The sequence below is a fragment of the Taudactylus pleione genome, unplaced genomic scaffold, assembly GCF_031769625.1.
Source record: "Taudactylus pleione unplaced genomic scaffold, aTauple2 ptg000041l, whole genome shotgun sequence".
NCBI lineage: Eukaryota > Metazoa > Chordata > Amphibia > Anura > Myobatrachidae > Taudactylus > Taudactylus pleione.
The window spans coordinates 50,395,795-50,423,526 of record NW_028284443.1 but is presented as its reverse complement, the minus strand read 5'-3'; the positions used below and the strand labels follow the sequence as shown (position 1 = coordinate 50,423,526).

At 43.3% G+C, this 27,732-nt stretch overlaps 2 protein-coding genes across 8 annotated transcripts in view; one reads left to right on the top strand and one right to left on the bottom strand.

The window, feature by feature from the left end:
- Positions 1 to 12,236, bottom strand: part of SLC9D1 (solute carrier family 9 member D1) — a 48,230-nt gene extending 35,994 nt beyond the window's left edge. For 2 of the 3 annotated variants that reach the window (XM_088458648.1, XM_088458666.1), the window contains exons 1-3: positions 11,960 to 12,236; positions 6,427 to 6,933; positions 4,973 to 5,152 (exon numbers count right to left, since the gene is read on the bottom strand). In XM_088458648.1, coding sequence (XP_088314774.1) covers positions 4,973 to 5,152; positions 6,427 to 6,849 — 603 coding nt within the window. In that variant the 5' untranslated portion in view covers positions 6,850 to 6,933; positions 11,960 to 12,236. Of the gene's footprint in view, positions 1 to 4,972; positions 5,153 to 6,426; positions 6,934 to 11,757; positions 11,780 to 11,959 lie in introns of those variants that run through there. The other variant, XM_088458658.1, reaches the window with a different exon arrangement.
- A 35-nt stretch (positions 12,237 to 12,271) lies between these two features.
- Positions 12,272 to 27,732, top strand: part of DCUN1D2 (defective in cullin neddylation 1 domain containing 2) — a 30,603-nt gene continuing 15,142 nt past the window's right edge. The window contains exons 1-2 of one of the 5 annotated variants that reach the window (XM_088458690.1): positions 12,272 to 12,399; positions 22,019 to 22,235. In XM_088458690.1, coding sequence (XP_088314816.1) covers positions 12,397 to 12,399; positions 22,019 to 22,235 — 220 coding nt within the window. In that variant the 5' untranslated portion in view covers positions 12,272 to 12,396. Of the gene's footprint in view, positions 12,400 to 12,429; positions 12,634 to 12,655; positions 12,952 to 21,817; positions 22,236 to 27,732 lie in introns of those variants that run through there. The other 4 variants (XM_088458696.1, XM_088458680.1, XM_088458685.1 and 1 more) reach the window with 4 other exon arrangements.

The following is a 27,732-nucleotide window of genomic DNA, read 5'->3' as shown; positions in this document are numbered from 1 at the left end:
GTGGACAAAATTGCAACATAAAATTTTTTATGGAATGCAGAAGTGTTATATATTTTTTGGAAAGGCAATTAATTTATTCTAGTTTTCTAAACTGGTCTCCTTTTTATCACATATTAATTTCATGAATGTTATAAGTATTTTAATAATGTCATTTGCTTGGCCTGTTTCAATGTAATAAATCACAAAGAAAAGAGAAAAGATTGCTGCAAATGAATGAATTACACAGAAAACCCCAAATGATCCTATTTATTAATATATCTAAATTATGATATGTTATTAGTAATGGGGGTACAGTAGAACAGAAAGAGGTTGTCTTTTACTCAAGGTGCACTAATATAATTTAAAACTATAAATGATCTCTGCGCCCTATAATTTGTAATATCATTATATTGTTGAATTATGAGAGATGACAGCACTTTTTTCTAGATCAAATGGAGTGAATCTGCACACAGTATATGTGACAGACATAATACTATATTTACTAGACGAGTCTGTCATATTTAGAGCAAGTATAGACAGCCTGTTTCATAAAATCCATTCAGCAACAAATGTTACCAATATGCTGATACGATTGGGATACTGTGGAAGAGGTTTATGTTACAATATATAGAGAAATAAACAGGATTTAACCCACATATCCCTCAAAACCATCGTACACAGTATAATTATAACCATACTTGTGTAATACACACAGCGGGACAACTTGTTTTAATAAACACTTTTTATTTGTGAAGTCAACACAATATATGTTCGTCTATAGTCTAGAAACATTCTGTTTCTTTTAATTATTTTGCTGCTTATTCTGTTTATTTAATATGAATGAAGTAATAAAAGTTAAGTTTTAAATTAATTTAGTGCGCCCTGAGTAACAGACAACCTCTTTCTGTTCTATTGTATTTCAATGTAATAAATGTCATGAATATTCAAACATTCATATTTCCTCACAAGATGCACAACCATGATGCTTTGTAATTTCAAGATGGCTACCAATGTAAACAAGGCTAGGATGTTGTTTTAAGACTTTTGGAGTTGAAATTGTTATGTATACTTTTTTTTTAACTACCCATGGTGCCAAAAGTTAGTCAACGGCCATGTTAATATTTTTTTTTTATTTTTATAAGTTATTATGGATTAGGAAATTGGAACTCAGAATTTTCTTACTACATACATGGGCCAATAATCGGGTATATTTGAAACAACTCAAAAGTGGGCACATTCAGTAATATTTATGGTCGCGGACTAACACGTTTGTAGAATAACTAGTATTATTACACAACTTTATTGATTTTTTTGGTAGGTTTTATGAATTCAGCATAACCTATAAAAAGATTTCACTTGATTATGAAGATTTAAGGATTGGAAATGATGTGTGTGCAGGTGTTGTTACTGCAGAGCTATGTAGGCACACACCAGCGGATGACGCACACTATGAATAGCCCAGTTACTTAACCGGTGGTGTTCATTTATTGAAGTATAGTAACGGCTGAGCGTATCCTGTAAACGGGTTGTGGTGCAGGGATCTGGAACAGCTTTATATGCAGGTATTAACCTGGTCTCTCATAGGAGAGCTCTATCTCCCACCATGTACAGACAAGATGGCCCCCTGCACATGCACAGTAGTGATCACGGCAGCCATTTTGGGAGAGAGCATGAAGCCTCCCTGGAGAACAGGAAGTCTGTTCTGTAGCACGATCCTCTTTCAACTTTTTTCACATAGTGACAGGCTAGATCAAATGCCTTAGACAGTATATAATTCAGCTCCTCCTCTTTTCCTGTCTTTGGTATAGATAGGTCAGGCAGTATTTTTTTGTATGGGGTCCTGGTGACAGGCACAAGCAGCACTTACACACATTCAGTAGCAGGGGTTAAAGCGATACCAAGTTTCCCATGTGCCATGTTACTTATCTGGTCTCTCCACGGCTGGCCGTCCTTACTCTGTGAGGTTGCCTTGGTTCAGGTGGCTTGCCCACCAGTATTCTACAGTTTGCTACCAGTGTCTGCTAATGTGTCCAGAGATTCCAGCCATGAACTTGCATGAATGCAGCTCCGGCTCTTCTAGCAAGAACCTGGTTTCATTCCAGTTTGTATATTTTATATAGGTAAAAGGAGAATGCTACAGTTATGGAACATTCATTGAGGCAGCAGCAGAGCATTCCATATTTCAACAATATTTGCATAAGCTCATGCAGATATTTGCTTGTAATGCTAGCTCTACTCAAGTGTACATGCTTTTTTTTTTTTTTGCAGATAGAGCTTTACTCAAGTTTGTAATCGCTGTGTCAGCAGATCATTTTCTTTTCTTTTCAATCCTCCATGGCATACATTACAATGTTAATATGCTGTTTTAATATACTTTTGAAATAGATTTTTATTTGTTAGCCCACGACCATACTTTTTTGTCAAATAAGTCTACAAATTAAATAAAATTTATAAAAAAAAAACACATTGACATGACCTCTAACATGTACTGTGTATCATAGAATTAAAATTACTTCAATTGTAATGCTTAGTTCACAGACTTAATTAAATTGCGTCACTATAAATGTTGATGTCTTTTGTGTGTTAGTCTGCCACCAAAACTTTAATGGTCCGGAACATACAATATATTCATTTGGAACTAATGCATTTGGTTTCATCCTACACTACATCTTTTGGAGTACCAACTCATACCGCTTTCAGTTTTATCCCTGAAAATTTAAGACTAGATTATTAAGATCAAAATGTGTACTGTGAAAGTTATATATAAATGCCAAGTTATTCAGCGCTTAACCTATGTAAGCAACATGTGATGTATCCCCTTGTGTGTGGGTACTGGGTATCGTAATACAATTAAGTATAATTAAACAATGGGAGTAGTTTAAAAACCTTTACGTATTGGTGATCGGGAACGGCCACATCCAGCCATTCCCCTCCTTTGACAAGGGACTGCAAGGCTCAGCATCCGGAGTGCAGGGTAAGGTCTTTCATTAGACCTATCACTCACTCGAGGACAAGGGACTGCAAGGCTCAGCATCCGGAGTGCAGGGTAAGGTCTTTCATTAGACCTATCACTCACTCGAGGACAAGGGACTGCAAGGCTCAGCATCCAGAGTGCAGGGTAAGGTCCTTCATTAAACCCATCACTCACTCGAGGATCAGCCTGCACAAACCCAGTCCGGAGCTCCTGCACTGTTAGACTGAGTGGTTCTTCTCCTACCCCGGCAGAAGATCAAGCAAGTATCTATCAGTCAGCTCACCATTATTATTACGCAACATCCAGCTCATTGACATTCAGCATTAACATTGGCTCAATATTCCAAGCGGGACGCTGCCATTACATCCTATATGTGAGCACCGATCATTGTTTGCTCTAAGGGTCTCAGTAAACATCAGAGTGCTGATTAGTGACTATAGTTTATGACATCTATATATGCAAGTAACAGCACTTTCATTCTATTATTTTCTTGATTACTTATCTCTGTTCATTATTGTTGTGAGCAATTCCACCTGACGCAACCACCATTGTGTATTGTAAGAGCACCAATAAGTAAAGGTTTTTAAACTACTCCCATTGTTTCATTATACTTGATTGTATTACGATACCCCGTACCCACACACAAGGGGAGACATCACATATTGTCTACATAGGTTGAGCGCTGAATAACTTGGCATTTATATATTATTTATTTAAGGGTCAACACACCCTGTTTTTCAGCAGCTCGCCATACACATTAGACCTACAGTCCAGTGCGCAGAGTTCATTTGTTTTCTTGTTCTCTGAAAGTTAGTCTGCGACCTTGGAATTGCCCAGGTACATAAATTATGCCAGCATACAGATGTGTCCTCATATACCTAGCCTCAATACCTCAGGCGCCAGTGCGCGGTGCAGCATAGCAACTTTTTCTTTCAATTTGCATTTTATTCGCATTGCAGACACTATGCAATTTTTACCAAAAACGCCAGGCTGCGACTTTAACTGCACAGGAACTAGTTTAAATCTATGTACAAATCTACAGACGAAGCACAACAGTACATGGCGTGGCCGCTGCATCGTAGCACTTTATATACAGATAGACAATTATGGTCAAAAAAATGTGAAAAAGGCACTAGACGCAAGCAGAGTCGCATTGGGACGTGGTGCCGTGAAGGGCTGTTTGGCGCGACTGAGGCAATAGTGTGTGAAGACACATCTGTAACAAAAAAAAAAGCAAAGAATTTTTCCAGGATACCCTAAAAGGAATAAGTAGATAAGTAAATTTAAGCATACTTCCAAAGGCAAAACTAATTCAGATGGGTAATACCTACAGAATTATAGCACTATGCAAAATAGCAGCTGTAACCGATATCATATTCAGTTAATGCTGGTTTTAAAAACTTAAAAAGCAGCTGTCTCCATGTCCTTATATGGTGTTTTATTGTTTTACTACTTTGCGGCTTATGCAAACAAAAAAAAGGAAAATAAAAGAAAAGGGTTCTATGTGACTGGGTACACCCGGGAGAGTATAAATCCAGCAAGACCCCTATGTGCTATGCTATGCCCTCTTCCAGCAGCAACAGGACTAGGATTTATGGAAGAATACGAGCCTGGGAGCAACCATACTGTACTTTAAGTTAAACTAAACCTAAGTTAATATATTAGGTCATATTCCATTATAATAGTATATACAATAACTTTAGACAGTGCTTTTAGTTAAACAGCCTTGTTTTTACAGTATGCGGAGTCATTATGCGGAGTTATTCGAGGTCTGGCTATAAGCATGTTCATTTACTAACTGAGAAAACAGCATGAACCTACAATCATTTACAGCAGCCAATCACATATAAAGCTGGCCATACATGTAGGTAGTCAGTTATCATCCTAATATCCCCTCAATATTGAATGTTGAAGTTATTAAAAACTAATGCCGTCTTCCAGCTTGTTACACAACTTCCTTCCACTTTTTATTCACATGAAACACATTATACTCAAGGTTTGTATTAATGCAATGCTTACAGACTTGTTGTCATCAAACGCGTGGTCTTCTATTTCCTCCTCTAGCCTATCAGCAGCTTTCCGGACATCTTCAAGGATCTCATCGAGCATAGAGAGGCTTTTATTCTGGTGCTGCATGTTCTTCAGGGCCTCAACCTGATGTTTTTCCGCTGCTAGAAGTTCTACGTATTCCTTTTCTTCCTAGAAACAAATGGGATTAGTCTTCATATATAAATATTGCAAAAGTTTAATGGTTATATGGTAAAATAAATAATAATAATAAATATATTACAGAGCAAATCAGTTGCTGAAACACACCAAAACAAATGACAAAGTTTTACCATGTTGTGATGAAGAACATACTACATTATATCAGGCTGCCCTTGTTCATTTAAGCTGTGGATGGGAAATATATTGGGTAGAGATCTTAAAACCGAAGTCGTCTCCAGTGTAGGCACAGCACAGACTGTGAAACGACTGCACGATTACAATGTCGTAATTGTGCAGTCGTTTCACAGACTGCTAATGGATACCCAGCTTAACACTTACAGCCATATTCAATTAGATCCGGCAATTAACTGCTTCGGGAAAAGGGTGGTAGCCTTGGGCTTTAACGCCCAGGGACATACAATTACAGCCCCTTTTCCTTGTGGTGAATTACCCACTAGCGCGCGTTAACCTATGGAATCCGGTATAAGTTCCCGGAGCTAAGGATTAACACGTTCGAGGCACCCGCAATCAGGACATTTAACGTAGATTTCTGTTGGAACCTTCTCAGGCTCGAACAGAAATCGATGTTGATTACAGGATGTAGTTTATAGACTGGCGGATTAAATGCCGCTGGTCTATATCCCAACAGGAGAAAGTTATGTTTAGGGAGTGTAGCGGGGTTGTTTTGGGGGTGGAAGGTTAGGCACCCCTAGGGGGGAGGGTTAGGCTCCCCAGGGGGCAGGTTAGGGTTAGGCACCCCCTGGGGAGGTTAAGGGTGTGGAAAGGGGGTTGGGTTTATGCACTCCCATGGGGGACTTAGGGGTGCCTAACCCTAAAACTCCCGAGGTGGTTAGGGTTGGGTTGGGGGGGGGGGGGGGAGGGTTAGGGTACTTACTAGCCGGTGTCGGGATCTCCACCTGCCGGGATTTGAGCAGGTATTTCATACCAATCCCTTAAATTACAGCCTGCAGGGTTGACCGCTATAATTGAATAGGCCCTGCAGATCACTTAGCCCACAGTAATTAACAGCAGCTAATTGAATCCGGACCTTTTACACATTATGAACTGCTTGTTCAAGTTTTTAGCAGGATTTTACTGCAGGCTGTTACAATTATCGAAATGACCTCAGTTTCCAAGGCACACTAACAGTCCTTGTTATAAGGCTTGCCATACCTGAGCACAGATGACTTAATTAGTACCTTGATTTATTTTACTAGGATGTACATGGAATGTTACTCCAAATAAAAAAAAAAAAAGACACCAACCTTGATGGCAGCTTCTCTTAAAGCTTCCAGCCTCTGCCTGCTGCTTTCCTTCATGTTCACGACATCTTTGTAATCTCCCTGCAAAGCTCTGCGCAGCCCATGAACTGCCTGAAACACAGAGTTTTCACTCTCATTCAATTCCTTCTGGAAGATTTCAAATGTGTGCACTTGAAAGAGTTTCTCTTCCGGAGACAGACTTGGGTTTTTCTCCACTGCTTTGATCGCATTTTTCAGCTTGTTCAGCACTACATTCTTCTGGCGAATGAGACCAGACAGTTTGCGGCAGTTATTCACCAACCACTCCTTTCTTTGGCTGGCTGTGGCTCCCTTACCTCGATGCAGCTTGATGGCATGCTTAGCTACACCTTCATGTTCTGCTGCATACATTACATGTAAAATCAGCCACAGAATGTAAAACTTCATGGCTGCTTCAAGTTACTGCCCAATGTTACGTTACGACACACTTTTCAGCTGGTTCACCATTACTGGTGCACATGGCTTGAATTTCTAAAAAAAAAAAAATGAAAAGAATTATTTAAGAGCAAGAAAATACTGGATTTTAATACATGAAAGCATGCACCCAATGAAGCCAATTTTATAGCTGAAACATCATGCAGTCTGTACTGAACCCTTGCATGCTGGGGTAAGGGGTATATTCATAATAACAAATGCATGCGACAACAAAAAAGTTAATTTGCTAGCAAAACAGGCATTATTTCTAGGGTTTAAAAAACATCTGCTTTAAAGGTAAAAAAAAATAAAGAACAGGGACTGTAAAATGAACAACTGAAGCAATAAAGAGATTGACGCAATGTTTTTAGAATATTAAAATGCATGAGTTACATGGCTTCCAACAGTTTTAGTGACTATTCGGGCGGTTTGATCTGAGGAACCTGAAAGGTCTCATTTGAGGTCACCAGAAACAGGTAAATATAGAATGAGCTTACGAATGTATATGGAAAAGCGCCAGTGAAGCGAATACCTTTAGAAAGCAACACTTATTAACTAATTATCTATGAATAACCTGTGATATAACCACAATCCCCAATAATATGGGTGTCAGTTTAAATCAAAAAGAATATAGCATTGGTAATATGCTATTAAAATGAGAGTGCAAATAGTAGAAACGAGTGAAAAGTTCAGTGCATAGATTAACAACCACAATAAATTCTAGGTACTAAAAATATATTACAATATATTACTAAAAAGTGGTCCCTCACAATAGGGTCACATATAATCAAAATTACAATACATAAAATAAATAGGAATAAATAGTTAAAAAAGAATATGCTTATCTGAATAGGAAATTAAACAATAGTTCATGAGGCAAGAAGTTAGAGCACCCAACTCGTTTAATCCGATTAGGACTTCTTCAAAGGGAATCTGATGACAGAATGATCTTATTTCTCTCTAATTCAGATAATATTGGGAGCAGAAATCAGTGTTCTTAGGGCCTGATTCAGACCTGGTCGCAAGCGCAGAGCGCTCGCAACAGGGTCGATGGTGGCCCAGAGCGCATGCACACGACGGAGCCGGCTCCGTCGTGCGCATGCGCGAGACCCGGATAGCGACGGGCAATCCGTCGCTCCGGGTCTCGCACCAAAGGGGGCGTGCTGTCGATGTTGAGTGACAGCACACCCTCTTTGGTGGGCGGGCCAGGGGGGTGACTGTCCAGACGGAGGCGTTCCCATGAGAACGCCTACCGTCTGGGGGCGGCCCCACTGACATCACAAGTGATGTCAGTGGGAGAGCTTTCGGCTCTGTTTGAGCCGAAAGCTCTCTGGGGCTTGCGGCCACAAGACCCTACCACAAGGGTCTCGTCGCAAGCCCGATGGTCTTGACCATCGCGACCATCATCCTGGCCGCTTGCATTAGCAACCCACAGCAATGCGGGGGGCCAGGAGGCCACTCCATAAAAAAAGAAAAAAAGACGCCCTGATTCACAGCAAGCGCCACCACCACGCCAAATTTGGTGAAGCTAGGTCCAAAACTCTGACGTGCATAAAGGACAAACAGACAGACAGACAAGCTTTCTCGCTTATTATATAGATTATAATAACAACAAACAGGACCTTTAGAAACAAACATTCAATGTCAAGCAGATTTCTTTGGGAAAGCAAACAGTTGCTAATTGGTCAAAGATGAAGAAATCCTGAAAAAACTTACTAAACAAAGTGTCTATTCTGTTAATCAATAATCAAAAGAAAGAGCAAAATATTATGCATAGCTTAAAATAAATTAAAGTATCATGGTTACATGATAAAAGAGTACAATGGGCTACTCTACTGCAATATTTATATTACACACACTGCTCAAAAAAATACAGGGAACACAAACAACACAATGTAACTCCAAGTCATTCACACTTCTGTGAAATCAAACTGTCCACTTAGGAAGCAACATTGATTGACAATCAATTTCACATGCTGTTGTGCAAATGGAATAGACAACAGGTGGAAATTATAGGCACCCCCAATAAAGGAGTGGTTCTGCAGGTAGTGACCACAGACCACTTCTCAGTTCCTATGCTTTTTGGCTGATGTTTTGGTCACTTTTGAATGTTGGCGGTGCTTTCACTCTAGTGGTAGCATGAGACGGAGTCTACAACCCACACAAGTGGCTCAGGTAGTGCAACTCATCCAGGATGGCACATCAATGGGAGCTGTGGCAAGAAGGTTTGCTGTGTCTGTCAGCGTAGTGTCCAGAGCATGGAGGCGCTACCAAGAGACAGGCCAGTACATCAGGAGACGTGGAGGAGCCCGTAGGAGGGCAACAACCCAGCAGCAGGACCGCTACCTCCGCCTTTGTGCAAGGAGGAACAGGAGGAGCACTGCCAGAGCCCTGCAAAATTACCTCCAGCAGGACACAAATGTGCATGTGTCTGCTCAAACAGTCAGAAACAGACTCCATGAGGGTGGTATGAGGGCCCAATGCCCACAGGTGGGGGTTGTGCTTACAGCCCAACACCATGCAGGACGTTTGGCATTTGCCAGAGAACACCAAGATTGGCATATTCGCCACTGGAGCCCTGTGCTCTTCACAGATGAAAGCAGGTTCACACTGAGCACATGTGACAGACGTGACAGAGTCTGGAGACGTCAAGGAGAACGTTCTGCTGCCTGCAACATCCTCCAGTAATGGTGTGGGGTGGCATTTCTTTGGGGGGCCGCACAGCCCTCCATGTGCTTGCTAGAGGTAGCCTGACTGCCATTAGGTACCGAGATGAGATCCTCAGACCCCTTGTGAGACCATATGCTGGTGCAGTTGGCCCTGGATTCCTCCTAATGCAAGACAATGCTAGACCTCATGTGGCTCGAGTGTGTGAGCAGTTCCTGCAAGACGAAGGCATTGATGCTATGGACTGGCCGCCCGTTCCCCAGACCTGAATCCAATTGAGCACAACTGGGATGTCATGTCTCGCTCCATCCACCAACGCCGCGTTGCACCACAGACTGTCCAGGAGTTGGCAGATGCTTTAGTCGAGGTCTGGGAGGAGATCCCTCAGGAGTCCATCCACCACCTCATCAGGAGCATGCCCAGGCGTTGTAGGGAGGTCATACAGGCACGTGGAGGCCACACACACACACACTACTGAGCCTCAGTTTGACTTGTTTTAAGGACATTACATCAAAGTTGGAGCAGCCTGTAGTGTGTTTTTCCACTTTAATTTTGAGTGTGGCTCCAAAACCAGACCTCCATGGGTTAATAAATTTGATTTGCAATCATAATTTTTGTGTGATTTTGGTGTCAGCACATTCAACTATGTAAAGAACAAAGTATTTAACAAGAATATTTAATTCATTCAGATCTAGGATGTGTTATTTTAGTCTTCCCTTTATTTTTTTGAGCAGTGTGTGTGTGTGTGTATATATATATATATATATATATATATATATATAGCGTTCCCGCTAGGCTGTTTTAGCGGGGCGCGGCACCCTGCCCTCCTCACAGCCTGCGGGTGCCGTTCTCACCCGCGGGACGTAGTGTCCCGCGGGTGGAGAAACATGCGGTGTCCCGGTCACCGCCGGAGAATAGACGCCGGGCGCATGCGCCCGGCGTCTATTCTCCCTTTCTGCAGCGCTTGGGGGCTGCCCGGCATGTCCGTAAGCGCCGGGCACGCCCCCAAGTATGACGAAAAGGGGACGCGTCTTATAGACATGCCCCCTTTTCATGACCACGCCCCCTTTTCGGGCACGCGCGCGCGCATGAGGTTGCCCTCTCTAGCTCCGGCACCCTGCCTGCCGCCGGAGCTAGAGTGAACACATATATATATATATATATATATATATATATATATATATATATATATATATATTTGCTGACATAATTTTTCTTTTACTGTTTGAAGGTATTTTTGTGGTACTTTAAATAATAAATTGCAAATCCAGATGACTTTATAAAGTAGAGAAACAGTGTACATACTGACACACAATACTTGTTGGATCAGTTACACCATTGTTTGAGGCTTGGCTTGATCTTTGTACGGCACTGTTGTTGACATACTTGCTGATGTGTCAATGGTGGAGTGAACATGACATGTTCATAATTTCATACATCCGACACTTGCTGACATCATTGCCTAGGTTCAATGTTTGTAAAATGCATGTAAATGATGTTGATATAATCACTAGAAAATATTGGTAAAGAGACTTAGGGGTAAAATTTATTAAAGGTCGATTTCAATCAATTTAAAAAACAAAACGATCAACATTGATGGTATTTTTCAGGGGCTAGTACTCACTTGAAGCAGATTCTTACAAGTCATCTAAATGTATGTATTTTCCTTTGGTTTGCTTTTAATTATTTACTTACTCTGGGTTTTGAGGAAAATCGGGTCAGTCTCATTTTTCACACAGTGAGAACTCACAATATACCATGCTTGAGGACTTGAGCCACAGTGAATAATTTAAATCTACACTGGAGAGACGCATTGCGAATGAGGCATCTGAATATACATCCAATCACTAGGGGGTAACATTAGAGAATGAACAAGGAAAAGCTTCTACAATCATTAACAGTTTCCTCCGCAGTATCCCCAACCCTTGAAATATTGCAATGCTAAAACATCTAATAAAGTGAAAGTATCAGCAAGGAAAAGTGCCAGACACAGAAAAAAATAGATCTAACAAGAATTGCATTGGTGTCATGCATGCACCTTATAGGAGTGTCAGATAGAAGTTGTATTTTGCAAGTACTTCAACATTTTACTCAAGATGAAAAAGTGGGTCTATGCCAAACGTATGTAAAGGACCATGTAACTGAGCCTGCTACTTGGACTGCTAACATCGCTACATAATCATTTTATCTAACAGCTATCAGTGCCAAACACACTTGTCATTGGCCATAGACCATCGATGGTCATCCTTATCCCAGGCATGCCACCGTTACAGGACACTCTGCCACACTGGCCATGGGATACATAGTTTATCATGCAGTACACTTGGGTTACAGGAACATATGTCAGAGAACCGGGTGAGAGGCTGAGTGCGGAAGGACAGGTAGAGAGGGAGGGGGTACGGGGGGAGCACACTACCTGCAGCGGGGGCCCAGGTTCCTCATCTCCCTCGGCACTGCCAGCATCACCAGGCGAGCAGCACTCACTCAGAACCCAACACCTCCACAACATCCTCCCCGGCCGTGGTCATCACAGCGCGCCACGCGTGGGGGGTTATGGGGAGTGTAGTCACAGTGACGCCAGGCCAGTAAACGTCACTCCCACATACAGCTCTGTATCACGACGAGCTGTAGGCTGATGTGTCTCAGGGGACCGCAGTCCGGGTCTAAAGACAAAGTGACAGCACTTGATTCGCACTAGTGGGTGGGATAATTACTAATACTGCCTAGCCCACTGCACAATGAGACCACAACTCCCGGCATGCCAGGCGGCGGGGGCGGAAATGTGCGGCGGGGATTGCGCATGCGTGCCCTGCACCTCCGAGCCGTAGAGCTGTGTGATCCGGTGGAGATAAAATGGTAGGTAGTGGGTAGGGAGGAAGGCTGTGTGTACTGCGGGCTATCAGGGGAGCTGAGCTCAGGGGGCGGTGGTAGCGGGCAGGAGGTCGTGCTCCCGTCACTGTGTGCGGTGGGGATTGGGGAAGGTCACTGGCCGCCCCCGGGACAGGACATTACATGCACACACGTACCCGCCCGCAGCACCGCGCATACCCAGGGGGTGTCACTCTCCACGGTGCTGCCAGAGCAGAGCCGGTGAGCGGGATGTGGTGGCGCCCGGTGCCTGTCACACGTGTATGTACCACTAATGCTGCTGCCGGGAAGTTGTTGCTGTCAGCAGGGTGCAGGGTGACACGGGGCAGGCCCGGGCTGGGCTCGGAGTGACAGCAGGAGGGGGAGTTGCTGGTATTTTGAGAGCTCTCGCAGGCAGCACTCAGCTTTGCCTTTTTTGGGATGCGGTGTAGGTGCAGAGAGGGCTGTGCCCCCTCCAGTCCCTGTTTAGCCTTAGTTCCAGGCTGCTAACACATTGGCTGATTGAAGGGAGCGGGTCTTGCTGTCAGTCACAGCAGACAGGTAGGGCTCCCTATTCTTTGTGTATGTATATATATATATATAATTAGTGTGTGTGGTATGCCTGTAGTGGTGTGTGAGAAGCTGTGTGCGTTGTTGTTTGTTGGGATTACTGTCACGTGGGTCGCCACTTGTTTAGTTCCTATTTTTGTCCAGTCATCCCGCCGTGTAATTGCCACACCTACAGAAACTCTGCTGTAGTGGGAAGGGCTGTTGTCTTTCTCTTAATGTTGCTTAACATTCTTGAATAATGTGTTCTTGATTTTGCCTATTTTTTTATCACATACATTCTGGAACATGTAATAATATCTTGCAAAGAAATGTCTCTGCTTAGTAGTGAGCCTGCATGTAATAGGAAAAACAAAACTTAAGTAAATATGGCCTTTACACTAAAGTCAGGAATATTGCAACAGTCTTGTGTAATGCTTGTCTGATAAGAACAACTTTTTTTTTTTTAATCCTGCTTTGACATACAGTACATACAAAGTTATAGTCAACACTATCCATGAGACCATTTCAAATGACTGTTTTTTCCTTTACCATATGCTACCAATGGCTGTAAGCAACTGGTGCCTTGTCAAGGTGAAAGTTCATGGTTTTGGGTAGAGAGCTGAATCCTGGTTTACTTCATCACGAGTCTCCCTGAGGTAGAGGATAAGCCATCTTGGTGTAAACATAGGTCCTTAAGGGAACTGACTAAAGCAGGATTTGGACATTCCCATATAGAACAGCTGATCTTTCCTAGGCAGAGGTAGTTTAGGACTTAATTTATTTTTTTATTTTATTTTTTTAAAGCCTAAAGTTATGTGAAGAATAAATATTTCTTTACAATTAGGTTCCCTTTTTGTAGGGCTCGTACACAGAAAGCTTCTCCATTATTGTCTACAACAACATTTGTCCCTTTCTGATCATCGTGGCCCTCTCCCTCAACGGAAAATGACTTCCCTAAAGTAACAGTGACATTTTAGCAAAGTGGAAGGATCACTGGTTCCTACTCATTGGCGTGCCAGGGCGTTTTAACGGCATTGTAGGGACGTGCATAAATTATCCGCTGTGATGCCATATGTGGCTTGAGTACTCACTGCGTGCGACGAGGTTAGCAATTCCTGAATAAGGTCAGACCTTGTGCAAATGTGCGTGAGGCTGTGATGGTACTTGATGTTACCGATGGCTTCGCAGGCTTGCTAAGTATTACGAATGTGTGTAAGGTGGGGCCTTACGTTGTGCTGCGACAGCATAGTGATTTCAATGGATTGGCATATCATCGCAGTGAGACTGTGCGTGTAATCGCTATCACAGTTGCGATACGTACTAAATCGGGCTCGAAGAGGACACTGCTTGCAAGCTTACAATCTATAGGAAACTAGGACCCGTATTCAATTCCTGGCAAAAGGTCGGAATCTGTGAAAAAGTATCGCGGGACGTAATTTCGCCAGGCAGAAACTTTTCGCCGTATTCAATTGCAAACACTATTCGCGTATGCGAAAATGCAGTGTAGTAGGCGAAAAAGGGTTGCCAATGAATAGGTGTCAGAAAAACATGCCAAATTACTATTTTGGGGTGCAAAAGTGGGGAAACCACTCTGCACCTTTGGGACAGTCCCCAAAGGATAACTGTGTCAAAAAAACCTCTAAATAAATTTGAGTAATACCCCAAAAAAGTCTTTCAAAAAGGGGGTGAAAAGTTGCAAAGTGGTGGTACTATCTTATAAACTACCGAAATATACTTTTGGGGGGTTTGCAAGTATGGGGGAGGTGTTTTTTGATTGCAGGTGGTTGCTAATGGGCCGTTTTTTAAGTGTTTTAAAACAACAACTTAGCGACCTTTAACTATGCTTGCCCCTATTTTCAAGTACCCCAAATTTGATAGGACTACTTATTTTCACCCCAAAAATATCCAAAATGTAATTCATCACTTAAGCAAAGACGCTAACTGAAAGCAATTGACAGCAAATAAGTACCCCAAATACCTTAATTAGGGCTAATCGGGGACATCTATATTGAGCACCAATGTTAGTGCTTCTTATGGGGGGTATCTGGCTGATTTCCCCATTTTTGACAGCACTTTCTGTCTGTTCAAGTAGTGCCGGGTTGCGTTTTACGTCCTTTGGAATTGAATACGGCGAATCGTGGGGACGCGCCTAAAACACGCGATGTAGATGAAAAGTCTGGCAGGCGGAAAAGTATCGCGGGTGCGAAAGTAATTGAATACGGGCCTAGGTATTGATGCACAATAAGTGCTACATATTACATTTTGGTCCAGCCAGATTGCAGAGGTTCTAGATCATACAGGCCAACGAGTCGCACAGTAATGTTGGCCTATGGCAGTAGGGTATGAAAGTGTGGACTGTATAGAGGGGGTATAATTGGGTAGGATAGCTTATGTGGGTGGTTCTGGAATATGATCAGCTTGCCTGGAGGTAGTTTTCAGGGAACGCTTTTAGGTTTGTACACTTGAGGAATGTCTTATGTGTGGGAGGGCAGAGTGGCTACAGCCCAAAAATAGTCCTGTTATCATGAATGGGAGCAGGTAATGTGTGATTATGAGATGCAGCTCTTCTGATTGGAGAGTTCGAGCTGGGAGATATTTTGAGAAGCGAAGAGATATATGTTTGTATAGTTTGGTTGTGTAAGAAAGTATTTTATATTTAATTCATTAGATTACAGGTAACCTAATGGAAGGGCTGACAGCAGGTGATTGTTTAGTGAGGAAGATCAGCCTTGCAGCTGCTTTCAAAATGAATTGTTGTGGTGAAAGCCTGTTTTGGGGAAGACCAGTAAGGAGACTATTGCAACAATTAATGTGGGAGAAAATGAATGCATAAATTACAGTTTTTGCAGTGTCTTGTGTAAGATATGGGTGTATTATGGATAGGGTTTTTTTTTTTGTTTTTTAGATGTATGTAACAGGATTTGGAAACAGATTGTTCCCCACATTCAAAGGAAAGTTCAGAGCCAAGATGACAACTAGGCAGAAAGCTTGTGGGTTAGGGTTTAATATAGAGTTATCAACAGTGATAGTAGTTGCCATCCTGATATCTCTATTGGCTGGTGGAAATATTATATATTCTGTTTTTGAAAGATTGTTTGAGGTGGCAAGATGTTCCAAGATGTAGACTAATACAGATGGTTACTAATCTGGAGAGGATAGGTAGATTTGAGTATCATGCACTTACAGACGATACTGAAATAAAAAGAGACTATTTTGTTTTCCAAGAGCGGTGGTATAGATTGAGAAAGGCAGAAGACCTAAAACTGAATCTTACAGTATTGCAACTAATAAAGGAAGCCAAGAGGTGGATTCTGAGAAACTAATTGATAAGTTGGCTGAGAACCAGGATAGGGCTGTGTCAACCGTGTCAGATGCATCAGAGATCCAGAAGAATAAGAAGTGAATAATGGCCACTAGACTTAGCAGTGATCAGCTCATTCCCACCATAGTCAGTGCTGGCTTTGTATAGTGTGCTGAGATTGAAAGCCTGACTGAAGTGGGTCCAATAAGTTATGTGAGGTTGGTGTAGGCTAGTCTTGGTAGCTTGGAGGGGCATGGGAACTGAGAGTTGGTTAAAATTCTGCCTTTCTTCCCCTGACCCCTCTTATGCCACGTGTCCAGTGCCTCTCTATCTTCACCTATATATCCCACATTACCTTACTTATGGGGGGGGGGGTAAATTCAGCGCAATGCTGATTAGACCCGGAAGGCGTTCCCGGAGCTATTCAATTGACCACGCTGTTAAGTCCACCTCTGAAGGCTATGATAAGAAATCCTGGAGTCAGACTAAAGTGACGGCCATGATTATGTTTTCTGGGTTAGTGTGGCGCTAACAGACTTGCGGCCGGAACTTTACTTGGAGAATGCTGGCTAGTGTGACTTAAAACCCAGTTTAAGGCATGGTTACTGGCATTCTCCAAATTTGTTTTGGTCAGACTTAACAGTGCAGTTAATTGGATAACTCTAGGAACTCCTTCCCAGCGCTATTCACATCGTGCTTAATTGAATCGCCCAGTAATGTCAAAGACTCAGTTCATCATATTTGCCCTTTTTAACATGACTTACCCTCATCTCTCTCACAATAGACATTACACCTCCCTTGTTCACCATGCATGCTTGTGCTGGGTCATCTTTGACTCTGCCCTCAGTGTTACTCCATCCATACGCCTCACCTTCCTTTCCCCTCTTCAACCCATTATTCATTGTCAATCTGCACATATACAGTTTTTTAATGATTTTTAATTGTAGTTTCCCAACAAAACCATACTTTTTCTGTACTGATTGTTAGGCATGGATGTGTTTGGTTACTACATTTCCTCCAGCCTGCTACTCTTTCTTAAGTTTACAAGTCCACTCACTATGTTTATCTGAATTTATTGCTAGTTCACAGCATTGTAGGAGAATACACTTGTCAGGATTTTCTCCATTCCTTACATTTAAACAAATACAGAATTTTATAGTTTGTGTATACGCTACAAAGGCCAATCTATTTGTTGTCTTATGTAAGCCCCTACTAGCAAAGTGTGCAGTGCCTTTCATTATGTATAAGAGGTGGACCTTGTACACATCTGTAAGCACTTATCCACATGCATTGACTGCACAAAATTAAACAAGTACAGGTTGAAGCTGGCCACACACATAGCGATATTTTACCCGATCTGGCCGATTCTGACACATTGGAACGACAGTGTAAAATATGGCCAAATCCTGAGTAAATCGTTAGTCCCCACTCACGATCACGATGCAATGCGCGTCCCCGCTGGTCGCACATCGCATCTTCAGATCTGCCGTGCAGTAGGGCAGATCTGACAATCTAGGACACGATGCACTGTGAAAGGCTGGATGCAGGAGAGATCGTATGAAGATTGGACACCAAATAGTGTGGAGATCGTGTGCAGAGCTGCCGGGGAGAGTTTCAAGGGAAATCATACACATCGGCTGATCGTGTGCAGATCGCCATCTGTGTGGCCAACTTGTCTCCCATATCCAAAATGCTTGGGACCAGGGGTATTTTGGATAACGGAATATTCCGTATTTTGGATATCATAATGAAATATCTTGGGAATGGGACCCCAATATACACACAGAATACATTTATGTATCATATACACCTTATACACACAACCTGCAGGTAATTTTATACAATATTTTCAATAATTTTGTGGCTCAAGCAAAGTTTGTGTACAGAAATGAAATTCATTTGTTTCATATACACCTTATACGCACAGCCTGAAGGTCATTTTAAACAATATTTGTATTAATTTGTGCCTTAGACAAAGTTTGTGTACATTGAACAATCAAAAATCAAAGGTTTCATTATCTGTCATGCCAAAATGATTCCGTATTTCGGAATATTTGGATATGGGAGACTCAACCTCTACTGTAGTATTCTGAAAAACTCCCAATGAGTATCGAAGCACTGGCTTCTAATGCATGTAAAACCTATTTAACAATGACACTGTTTGAGTTGGCAAAATATTTCTGTGAGTTTGTAAGCTGTCCATTCCTGTATAACATATTAACCTGGACTTGGGGTCCTTCTTCACAGTTGGCATGGCTGTTTTTGAACCCCACATCCCTTGAGTGATCATCGGTCATCTGAGTATCCCTCAGGTTATGCAGGTTGGTCAGTAGTTTCACGCTGCTAGAGCCAGGACCCTGGCCTCGGCGACACGTCTTCTTTTTTGGTGCGGATCCGGTCGCTGGCCCCTAATGTCTGCAGCCTATCGATCAGGCTGCGACTCAGGGAACACTGCAAGAAATCACGCTCTGTACTTGCACAGAACAAGGCCTACACAGATGCACTACTATCGGATTTGTATGTAAACCTTTGGGTTTGTGTACAAATGTGGATCAGGCCCATGAACCTTAAAAATGAGTTTACATTGCTGTTCTATGAATGCACAATGGTTTTGCAATGTACAGGGTATCCCAAGTTTCATGCATTGTTCTCCGTCTGGCTTTCCATGCATAATCCTATAGTTTGTTACACTTCCGTTCACAGCTCTAAACTGCCACCTATGGAATAGAAATGCAATGGGTAATGGTCATATCTAATAATCCTTCCTGTTGGAGCTGTTGTGCTCCTCTTACCGTGTTTCACCGATATAATAAGACACTGTCATATATATATATATATTATTTTTTTTTAAACTCCATAGGGCTTATTTTCGGGGTAGGGCTTATTTTGGACCGTTTTTCAAAAGTAAGGGTAGGGCTTATTTTCGGGGTAGGTCTTATTATCGGGGAAACACGGTAGTTACATTAGAAACCATACACAGCATAAATGTCACACTTTCTGTGGTGCCTACTGTCTTCTAAGTGAGTGCATGAGCTGAGTACTTTAACAGGGATGGGTACGGGAAGCCGGCGGTCGGGGTCCTGGTGGTCAGAATCCTGACAACGTTAGTATACAGACACTTGTTCAGTATCTTTACTCTCCCTCCCCGGGGCCTACACCTATCCTCCCCCCTGTGGTTGGGATATTGGCCGCGTCCCCTTTAATAGGTATTCAACATGGGCTCTCCAGCTTCTATGGAACCACACATCCCAGCATGCCCTGCCACAGTTTTGCTGTTAGGGCAAGCTGAAACTATGGTGCAAGCACCATGTCTCCCAACATTTAGATTTGCAAAATCTGTACTAAATTGGCCCTACCCCTGATCCAGACAGAAACCCCTAAATTTGGAAAAGCTCCAGCCCTTGTGATTTCCATAAATCAGGACTGTCTAGCTAAAATCGGGAAGTCAGGGGAGGTTGGTAGAAGCTTACCATATAACATGATATTTTGTATACTAAGAAACAAATGATTGGTTTGCTTATGAATTTCAGCTTTCCAATATATCTTTATAAAATCTGCATTTCCCAGTCTTCATATTCTAATATGTACTCGTCTCTGAGTTTGTTATCAGTTCAGTAAGGAGCAAGTTGGGTCCTGTGAACTGTTTTCACATTCACAGGAAATTGTATTTTTAAGTAATTCCAAACTTTTTCCTAGCATATATTTTGTGCGCATCCCCTGAGTAGGTGAAATGGTATGGAAAAAAAATCTTTATTTTAAGGTAAAATTGTGGAGTCATAAGGGCAGATTCAGAGGTAGGAGTCGCGCTGCGCATGTCAGCTACTGGTCCCGCATTGTTGGACACAGTGCGGCTACGGACATCGGATAACTGACAGTTTGCAGCCATTTGGTGGTAGGGTGGGGGGAGTGTTTTAAAAGGCATCTTGAAGCCAGTGACCGCATCTTCCAATGCAGAGTCACTGGCCTTGGCAGCTTAGTAGCCTTATGGCTGCTCAGATTTCCGACGATTCGTGTGATGTTGCTTACTAAAGACGACACCTCCAGCATTTGCTACCTTCTCAGATCCGCTGCTACTGAAGATCAGCACCAACACTGCTTGCGTTCCCCTCTGAATCGGGCACACAGAGCAGAACCTCTGGTACACCTCTTCCAATAAATAATCGTGCACTTGTAGGGCTAAAAATAGTATAATTTGGCTAATAAAGACCTGTCAGTTTTCAGGTGAATTTCTGTAAAAAGATCAATAATGGGTGAAATGATGTGGGACAGGTATGTAGACGTGTTGTATTGACGGGAAAGGATTTTAGAACTGGCAGATGAGAGCGAAGTGTGGATTTTTTTTTCCCCATTGTTTTAAACTTTTTTATAAAAACAAATCACATCACAAACACTTTTTCTGTACCCCAAAATATTGACTTCATAAATACTTCAGTTTACTGAAAAACACTTGTCATTTTTCCATCTGCTCTGCAGTGCAGTGCATATTAATGAAGGACGGAGCGATGCATTGCTCCATCATTCATTAAATCTTCTAATGTGTACCGGCACTCTTGCATGGTCCGGGGCAAAGGTAAATCGCCCCGACCATCAGCAAGATTGCCAAGTCGTCTAGTGTGTACCCAGCGTAAAGATCATCTCGCAAATACTTCTGTTTGCACCATGTGCTAAATCAATGTTTCAGGAAGAATCAAGGCATACATCCACTACACGATTCATTAGAATGATATCGTTATATAATTGTTTGAAAATAGTTTGCAGGTTGTTAAAAAAAAAAAAAAATGTCTAAAACGACCAGCGATGCGCGCTCCCACTGGTCGTTTAGACATCTATCATTGTACAAACATGTTGTACAACCTGACGATAACGTCAGGTTCCACATGTTTGATGTGCCTAGACCAAGCCACTGCTTGTTCAGTGTAGGCACATCACAGACTGTCAAACGACTGCACGATTACAATGTCGTAATCGTGCAGTCGTTTTCATGTCTTCTAGTGGATGGGCACCTTTACATTCACCTAGTTCACGTTGTCAAGTAATTCCAGTCAGAAACTGTAAAAGGTCATTAACCATGTATTTCTCCTATTACCCTGCGCAGATGATTATGTAATCTGACTCTTTTCAATAAAGGATTTTGATTGGTAAAAGGAGAGAACATACCAATGTACAGCCTAGTTGTAGAACAGGAAATCTCTATACCTGAGTATTAATAGAACATGAATGGCAGCCCATGGATGACTAGAACAGTGCATGATTCATCCTTTGTTTACATCAATTCTCTATTAACACTCCTGTATAATCTGTTCGTTATCTTTATAAATCGGTGATGCCTATTGCCCTGTAAATTAATGCTCCAGTTACCAATCTGGAAATACAGCACAACTTGGGCAGAACATAAGTGTCGGTCTTTGTGACTGGTTACCTAACAAGCACATCATTAAAAATACATTTTATTTTGGAGGGGTTGAACTGTTCTGAATCTGTGCTCACCATCAGCAGTTGAGAGCTGTGTGTTATACTATTGATAACAACTTTAATCGTAGTACAATGTTTTACCAAATTCTGGTTTGTTTTTAATAGAGATATATAGATGCTGTCCTTTGAGTTTGCAGATAAGGCATTTTAATCTCAGAAGAACAAAGCTTTGTCGTCTTATGCTGATATGACGCATAATGCTGAAATGAAGCATGCGCTCATCGAGAGACCTAAATCTTTGTAATGAATAAAATAAGCATAAGTACATGCTGAAACAACTTCTGCTGCTTCTTTTGCATCCCAAAGCACAAACTTAAATCGTCTCAGAAGGACAAGGTGCGCCAGTTTATGGCATTTACCCAGGCTGGGGAAAGGACTGCAATATACTGTTTAACCCAGAATGACTGGAAATTAGAACTGGCAACAGACAACTACTTCCAGAACACAGCCTTGTATTGCAAAGAGTCAATGAAAAGTACAGTAGATAAAAAGAAACTAGAGCAATTGTATAACCGTTACAAAGGTAAGGAACACCTTTTCACTCTTGCTTTGTGTTGTACATTGTGCATAATGCAAGTTCCCTGATATTTAGGTTCTATGAGATTAGGAGCTCAGTGGTAGATTTAAATTTAGCAATTTGATTCAATATGTAAACTATTTACTAAAGTGCATTAAAATCTGGCATAAAAATCTTGAACATGTGTTTTTAGATGTATAATTGTCGTGTTGTATAAAACTTTTTCACCTATTAAGTAGTGATATTAGTCATGGATGTAATTTGTTAGCTTTTTGTATAATTCTTTACATTTGATCTGAAATCTAAGATCTCAATAAATAACTTATTGTCCTTATTATGCCACAAACAGAAATGTTTATGTAATGTGATTAATATCCCCATGGACAGACCATGATCTTTTGTAACTAATTAACATTATATGACTTTACTTTTTCATGCTGTTGAAGGTGGCTGACATAAAACTTTATACTGTATTTGTGGATGAATGTACTAAGGCTTTATTTGATTAGGGAGTTTTAATTCTCGGTGAAGTCATGTTGCATACAAATCCTGCATGAGGTGGCAAAGTGTGTTTTTTAGGTAACAACATGTTCACATATGTGTAGCTATATATTTTTTTTTTTTCCCCAGGAAAAAAAAGTGCACTTTAGTAAATGGCTGTACTAATCACTTAATGTTAGATCTCCTAATGCTCATTTATACCCCTTTTCCACTAGTATGCCGGGTCGCACCTGGGGTGGATGTTCACGTGCCCATCTCGGGAGTGACCTGGCTGAGACCCCTGTCAGACAGGCAACCCAACCCGGCACTGATGCTGTGTCGATTACTCCATCGGCTCAAGTGATGAGCCGGCGCCTGGAGATGATCTCATCTCCAAGCGCCAGCTCTTCCTATGCAGAGAACGGGACCCGGGTCGCAATGACCCGGATTACTCACTCACACTGCTTCACGAGCCAGGTTGAACCCGCGTTCAACTCTGCTCCGTCACCAGGGTTGAAATGCCGGGTCACTCACCTGGCCTATTTTCAACCCTGCCCTTTCACACTGCAAAATAACCCGGGTTGCTGCACGCTCATGTGCAAAAACCCGGGTTATTGCTGGCAGTAGAAAAGGGGTAAAGAAATGTATACAATCAGTCCCTGGGCAGCATGGGTATTGGTGGGATTTGGAGTGGTTAGATTCAGTTCAGTAAATGGGGATTACTATTCTGTATTACAGTATAGGTGATTGCAACTGTCAGGAAATAGTTTGGGAGCTTATACAGTGTTTGTATGTGTTTTTATCTCCTTGTCTCTAATTTTCACACCGAACCATTTTCTAGTCTAGCGATTTAGGAACAGTTATTTTAAATGATTTGCATATGAACTGCTGTATGATTAATGTTAAAGTCTAAACTGTAAATTTACTATTGTTGGAATATCCTAAATGAATCTCCAACCTAAAAAACTATTTACCTGGGGTCCAACATTCAGTCTTGTGTTCGGATGTGTAGCACGCACCTGGCCCTGCTCTACTTCCTCCCTCTAGCTTATTTTTGGGGGGGGCGGGAGTCTAGGGGTTTTGGCTAGCAAAAACCCCTAGATGCCCAGGACTGTGGCCGGATTTCATGGGGGACATGGCAGGTAAGCAGCGGCGTCCGCTGATGGCACAGTCCAGTTTTTCACTTCCCAGGGCTGAGGGGCTCCCTGGGAAGAGGCGGCAAATGATACCAGGCACTGCACCTGCGTCACACTAGACCACCACGGATATGGGGCTGTAGCGCTAGGTACGCTCCGGCATTCCAAGGGTTAATTGCACGCCAGGGGAGCGGGCCTTCCTTGTATGGCACAGCCGGCTCCTCCCCCGCTGCACTACGTGCCTTTCCACGGTGGTCTGGCGGTTGTGGTCAGCGCTCCTCCCACAGGCCCTCCTCCTCTGAGTCCTCTGGCGGCTATCTTCTTGTGCTGTAACGCTGGTCTCGCGTGTTGTGGTGCCAGAACCCCCTACATACCTCTCCTCCAAACAGGTCGGTGTATGTAGCACTGTTCCTACTAGACTGTAGGTCTAGTAGTTGATTAAGGTGCAATATAGTGCAGATTTTATTCGTGCATTGTATGTGTCTGATGCTAGCGCTGTCTGACTGTATTTCTTTCCTGTCAGCCATTTTACTATCCCTGTACTTTCTGTTCTCACTAGCCCTTGCGGTGACTGATGCTGTCAGGGTGTTAGTTTACTTCACAGGTCAGTTTGTTTATTGATCTGACACATACATTCATCATGTTTGGAAGTGATCCTGGACAGGCTGATATTCCCCTCATGCAGTCCTATACTAAATGTTTTGCAGGTCTACGGGAAGGGGAGATTATGGTGGGAGGATTGTGTACACTGTGTGCCATGGAATGCATGTTTACCTGCTGGGCTTAGCTCTTCACAAGAGCCGCTCTGGGCTTGTTTTGCACAAGCGTTAACTTCCCTGGCTTGCAGCACCTCCAGTGTCCCCAATTGGGGTACGCTCCGCAAGTTGCTATGCCATCTTCGTAACAGAGGACACCCCCCCCCCGACAGCTGGTTGTGGCTCAAAATATGCCTTTACAATCTACACCTTACCAGGTGCCACCTGAACCTCTTTGGGTTAATACACTCTCCACCACGGTGCAAAACCTGACGGAGATTTTACAGGGTGACTCTCTCCTGCGTTCAGCTAGGAAAGAGGTGCTGTCTTCTCAGTCCACGTCCTATCAGGGTGATATGTCCACTGATGATGGGGAAATTCAGGGTTTATCTGAGGTAGAGCCTAAGTCCAAAACATATGTGCACGGCCTCATTCGTGCGGACCGTGTGGCTATGAATATTGGGGCTAAGGATACCCCGGCTGCCAAATCCAAACATGCCTTATTTAAGGAAGTTAAAAGTTCAGCGACAGCTTTTCCTCTGTCAGATCAGCTGGTTGAACACTTGGAAGAGGCCTGGAAAACACCAGGCAGGAGATTTCAACCGCAGAAACGGTTGGTGGCTGCTTACCTGTTTGAGGAAAAGTATTTTTCTAAATGGGAAACAACTCCTCCAGATCGATTCTCATATTACTCACTTAGTCAAAAGTGCAACCCTTCCTATGTCGTCCATGTCATCATTAAAGGATGTTACGGACAGAAAAGTGGAGGTGTGTCTAAAGTCCATTTATTCCCTCTCTGGGGGGGGGGGGTAGCTAGGCCAGCTATGGCTATCTGCTGGGTGGCCAGGGCCATGGAAAGTTGGGCAAATGCTTTGGAAGCGTCCTTGCCCTTGGAAGCTACCAGTGGACAGCTTGAACTGGTGGGTTACCTCAGAGACTTGGTTACATATGTTAACGAGGCTGCTTTGGATGTTAGTCTTTTAATATCTCGCATTTCGGCGGCTGCTGTGTCAGCCAGGCGCTCTCTTTGGTTTCGATCTTGGAGAACGGATGCAAGAAAGGGTTAGAGAGTTTACCTTTCAATGGCCAGGTCTTGTTTGGTCTGGATTTGGACAAAATTGTAGACACTTTGGCGGCTGCCAAGTCTGCTTGTTTGCCCTCGGCCCCGGTGCTGTCGGGCTCTGGAACTTTTTGTCCTTTCGGACCTTCCATCCTCAGGGTAAGTCCAAGGTCCAGTCCTTTCCCAGACCTTCCAGAACTAAGAAGGTCACAAAGCCCAAGAAACAGGCTTGGAGTACCAGACGTCCAGCTACCAAGCCCGACGCTAAACTTTCAGCCTGACTGGCCGGGCCTCTCCTTGGGGGACCCCAAGGTGGGAGGCCAACTTCTTCAGTTCTCCCAATGTTGGTGTCACACCACCACAGACACTTGGGTAAGGGAAGTGGTCTCTCACGGATACACCCTCTCCTTCCACAGCAGACCTTCTCATCAATTCTTCCCTACGGGTCTTCAGATGGATCAGGACAAGGCATTGGAACTTCAGAAAGTTATACGTTCTAACTCCCGCCAGGAAAATAAAGTTCCGGTACCTAATTCCCAGAGGGGAATGGGGTATTATTCCAACCTCTTTCTGGTTCCGAAACCAAATGGTTCATACAGGCCTATCCTAAACCTCAAGTCCCTGAACAAGTTTCTTCGAGTGCCTCGGTTCAAGATGGAAACCCTGCGGTTTATTATACTGGCTATGGAACCTGGGGATTTTATGGTGTCTCTGGACATTCAGGATGCCTACCTGCATGTCCCGATAGCTTTGACTCACCAGAGGTACCTCAGGCTCGCAGTATTACAACAACACTTCCAGTTTCAGGCCCTGCCGTTTGGACTGTCCACGGCACCCAGGGTGTTCACCAAACTTATGGCAGTTATGGCGGCCCAGCTGTGGCTGCAGGGGTCTGTCTGTTGCTTTACCTGGACAACCTGCTGTTGCTAGCCAGGTCTCCAGAATTATTTCTTCAGCATCTACAGCTGACAATCAAAGTTCTACAAAGTCACAGGTGGTTGATCAACTGGAAGAAGTCTCCGACGCCCTCACAGTGGATGCTTCATCTTGGAGCATTGTTGGATTCTCAACAGAAGAGGATCTTCTTGACCAAGGACAATATATCCACCTTGCAGCAGCGGGTTCGCTGCTGTCTGCACAGTCGCCGTGTGTCGATTCACTCGGCAATGCAGTTACTGGGCTCCATGGTATCGACATTCGACATGGTGGAGTATGGCCAGTTTCATTCCCGGCCTCTACAGTCTCTGATACTCTCCAGGTGGGACGGATCTCCATGCCAGATACGAACCGAGACATTGGTGCTTTCTCCGGAGATGGGTCTGTCTCTAACTTGGTGGCTTCACATAAGTCACCTTACCAAGGGCCGCCCTTTTTGGATCCAGTATTGGGTCCTCTTGACAACGGATGCCTGTCCCCGGGGTTGGGGTGCAGTGATGGGTCCTCACTACTTTCAGGGAAGGTGGACGACAGAGGAATCGGTTCTTCTAATAAACATATTGGAACTCAGGGCGGTTCTCAGGGCTCTTCAGCACGCAAGACTACTTTGCGGAAAACCCGTGCAAGTCCAGTCAGACAACGCCACCATGGGGGGAACTCTAAGTCAAGCGGCACTGGTAGAGGTGTCCCGCATTCTGACTTGGGCGGAAGGCAATGTCACAACCATATCGGCAGTGTTCATTCCAGGGGTCCTCAACTGGCCAGCGGACTTCCTCAGCCGTCAAGACGTGCATCCAGGGAGGGAATGGTCTCTTCACCACGAAGTGTACCAACTTCTAGTGGACAAGTGAGGCCTTCCCGAAATAGACCTCATGGCATCCCGACACAACCACAAGTTGCCAGTGTACGGGTCAAGAACAAGAGATTGGAGGCTCTTCTGGTAGATGCTCTGTCGGTCAGTTGGACTTTGCAGTTTGCGTACCTGTTCTCTACATTCTCCCTTCTTCCTAGAGTGATTCGAAAGTTCAAGCAAGAAGGAGGCACGCTGTTGCTGGTTCGGACTCGCCCTGATGGTATCTCTAGTTTCCACATTAATAAGGAAATTAATGAGGTCATTATAGTGCTGGCCTTTTTTA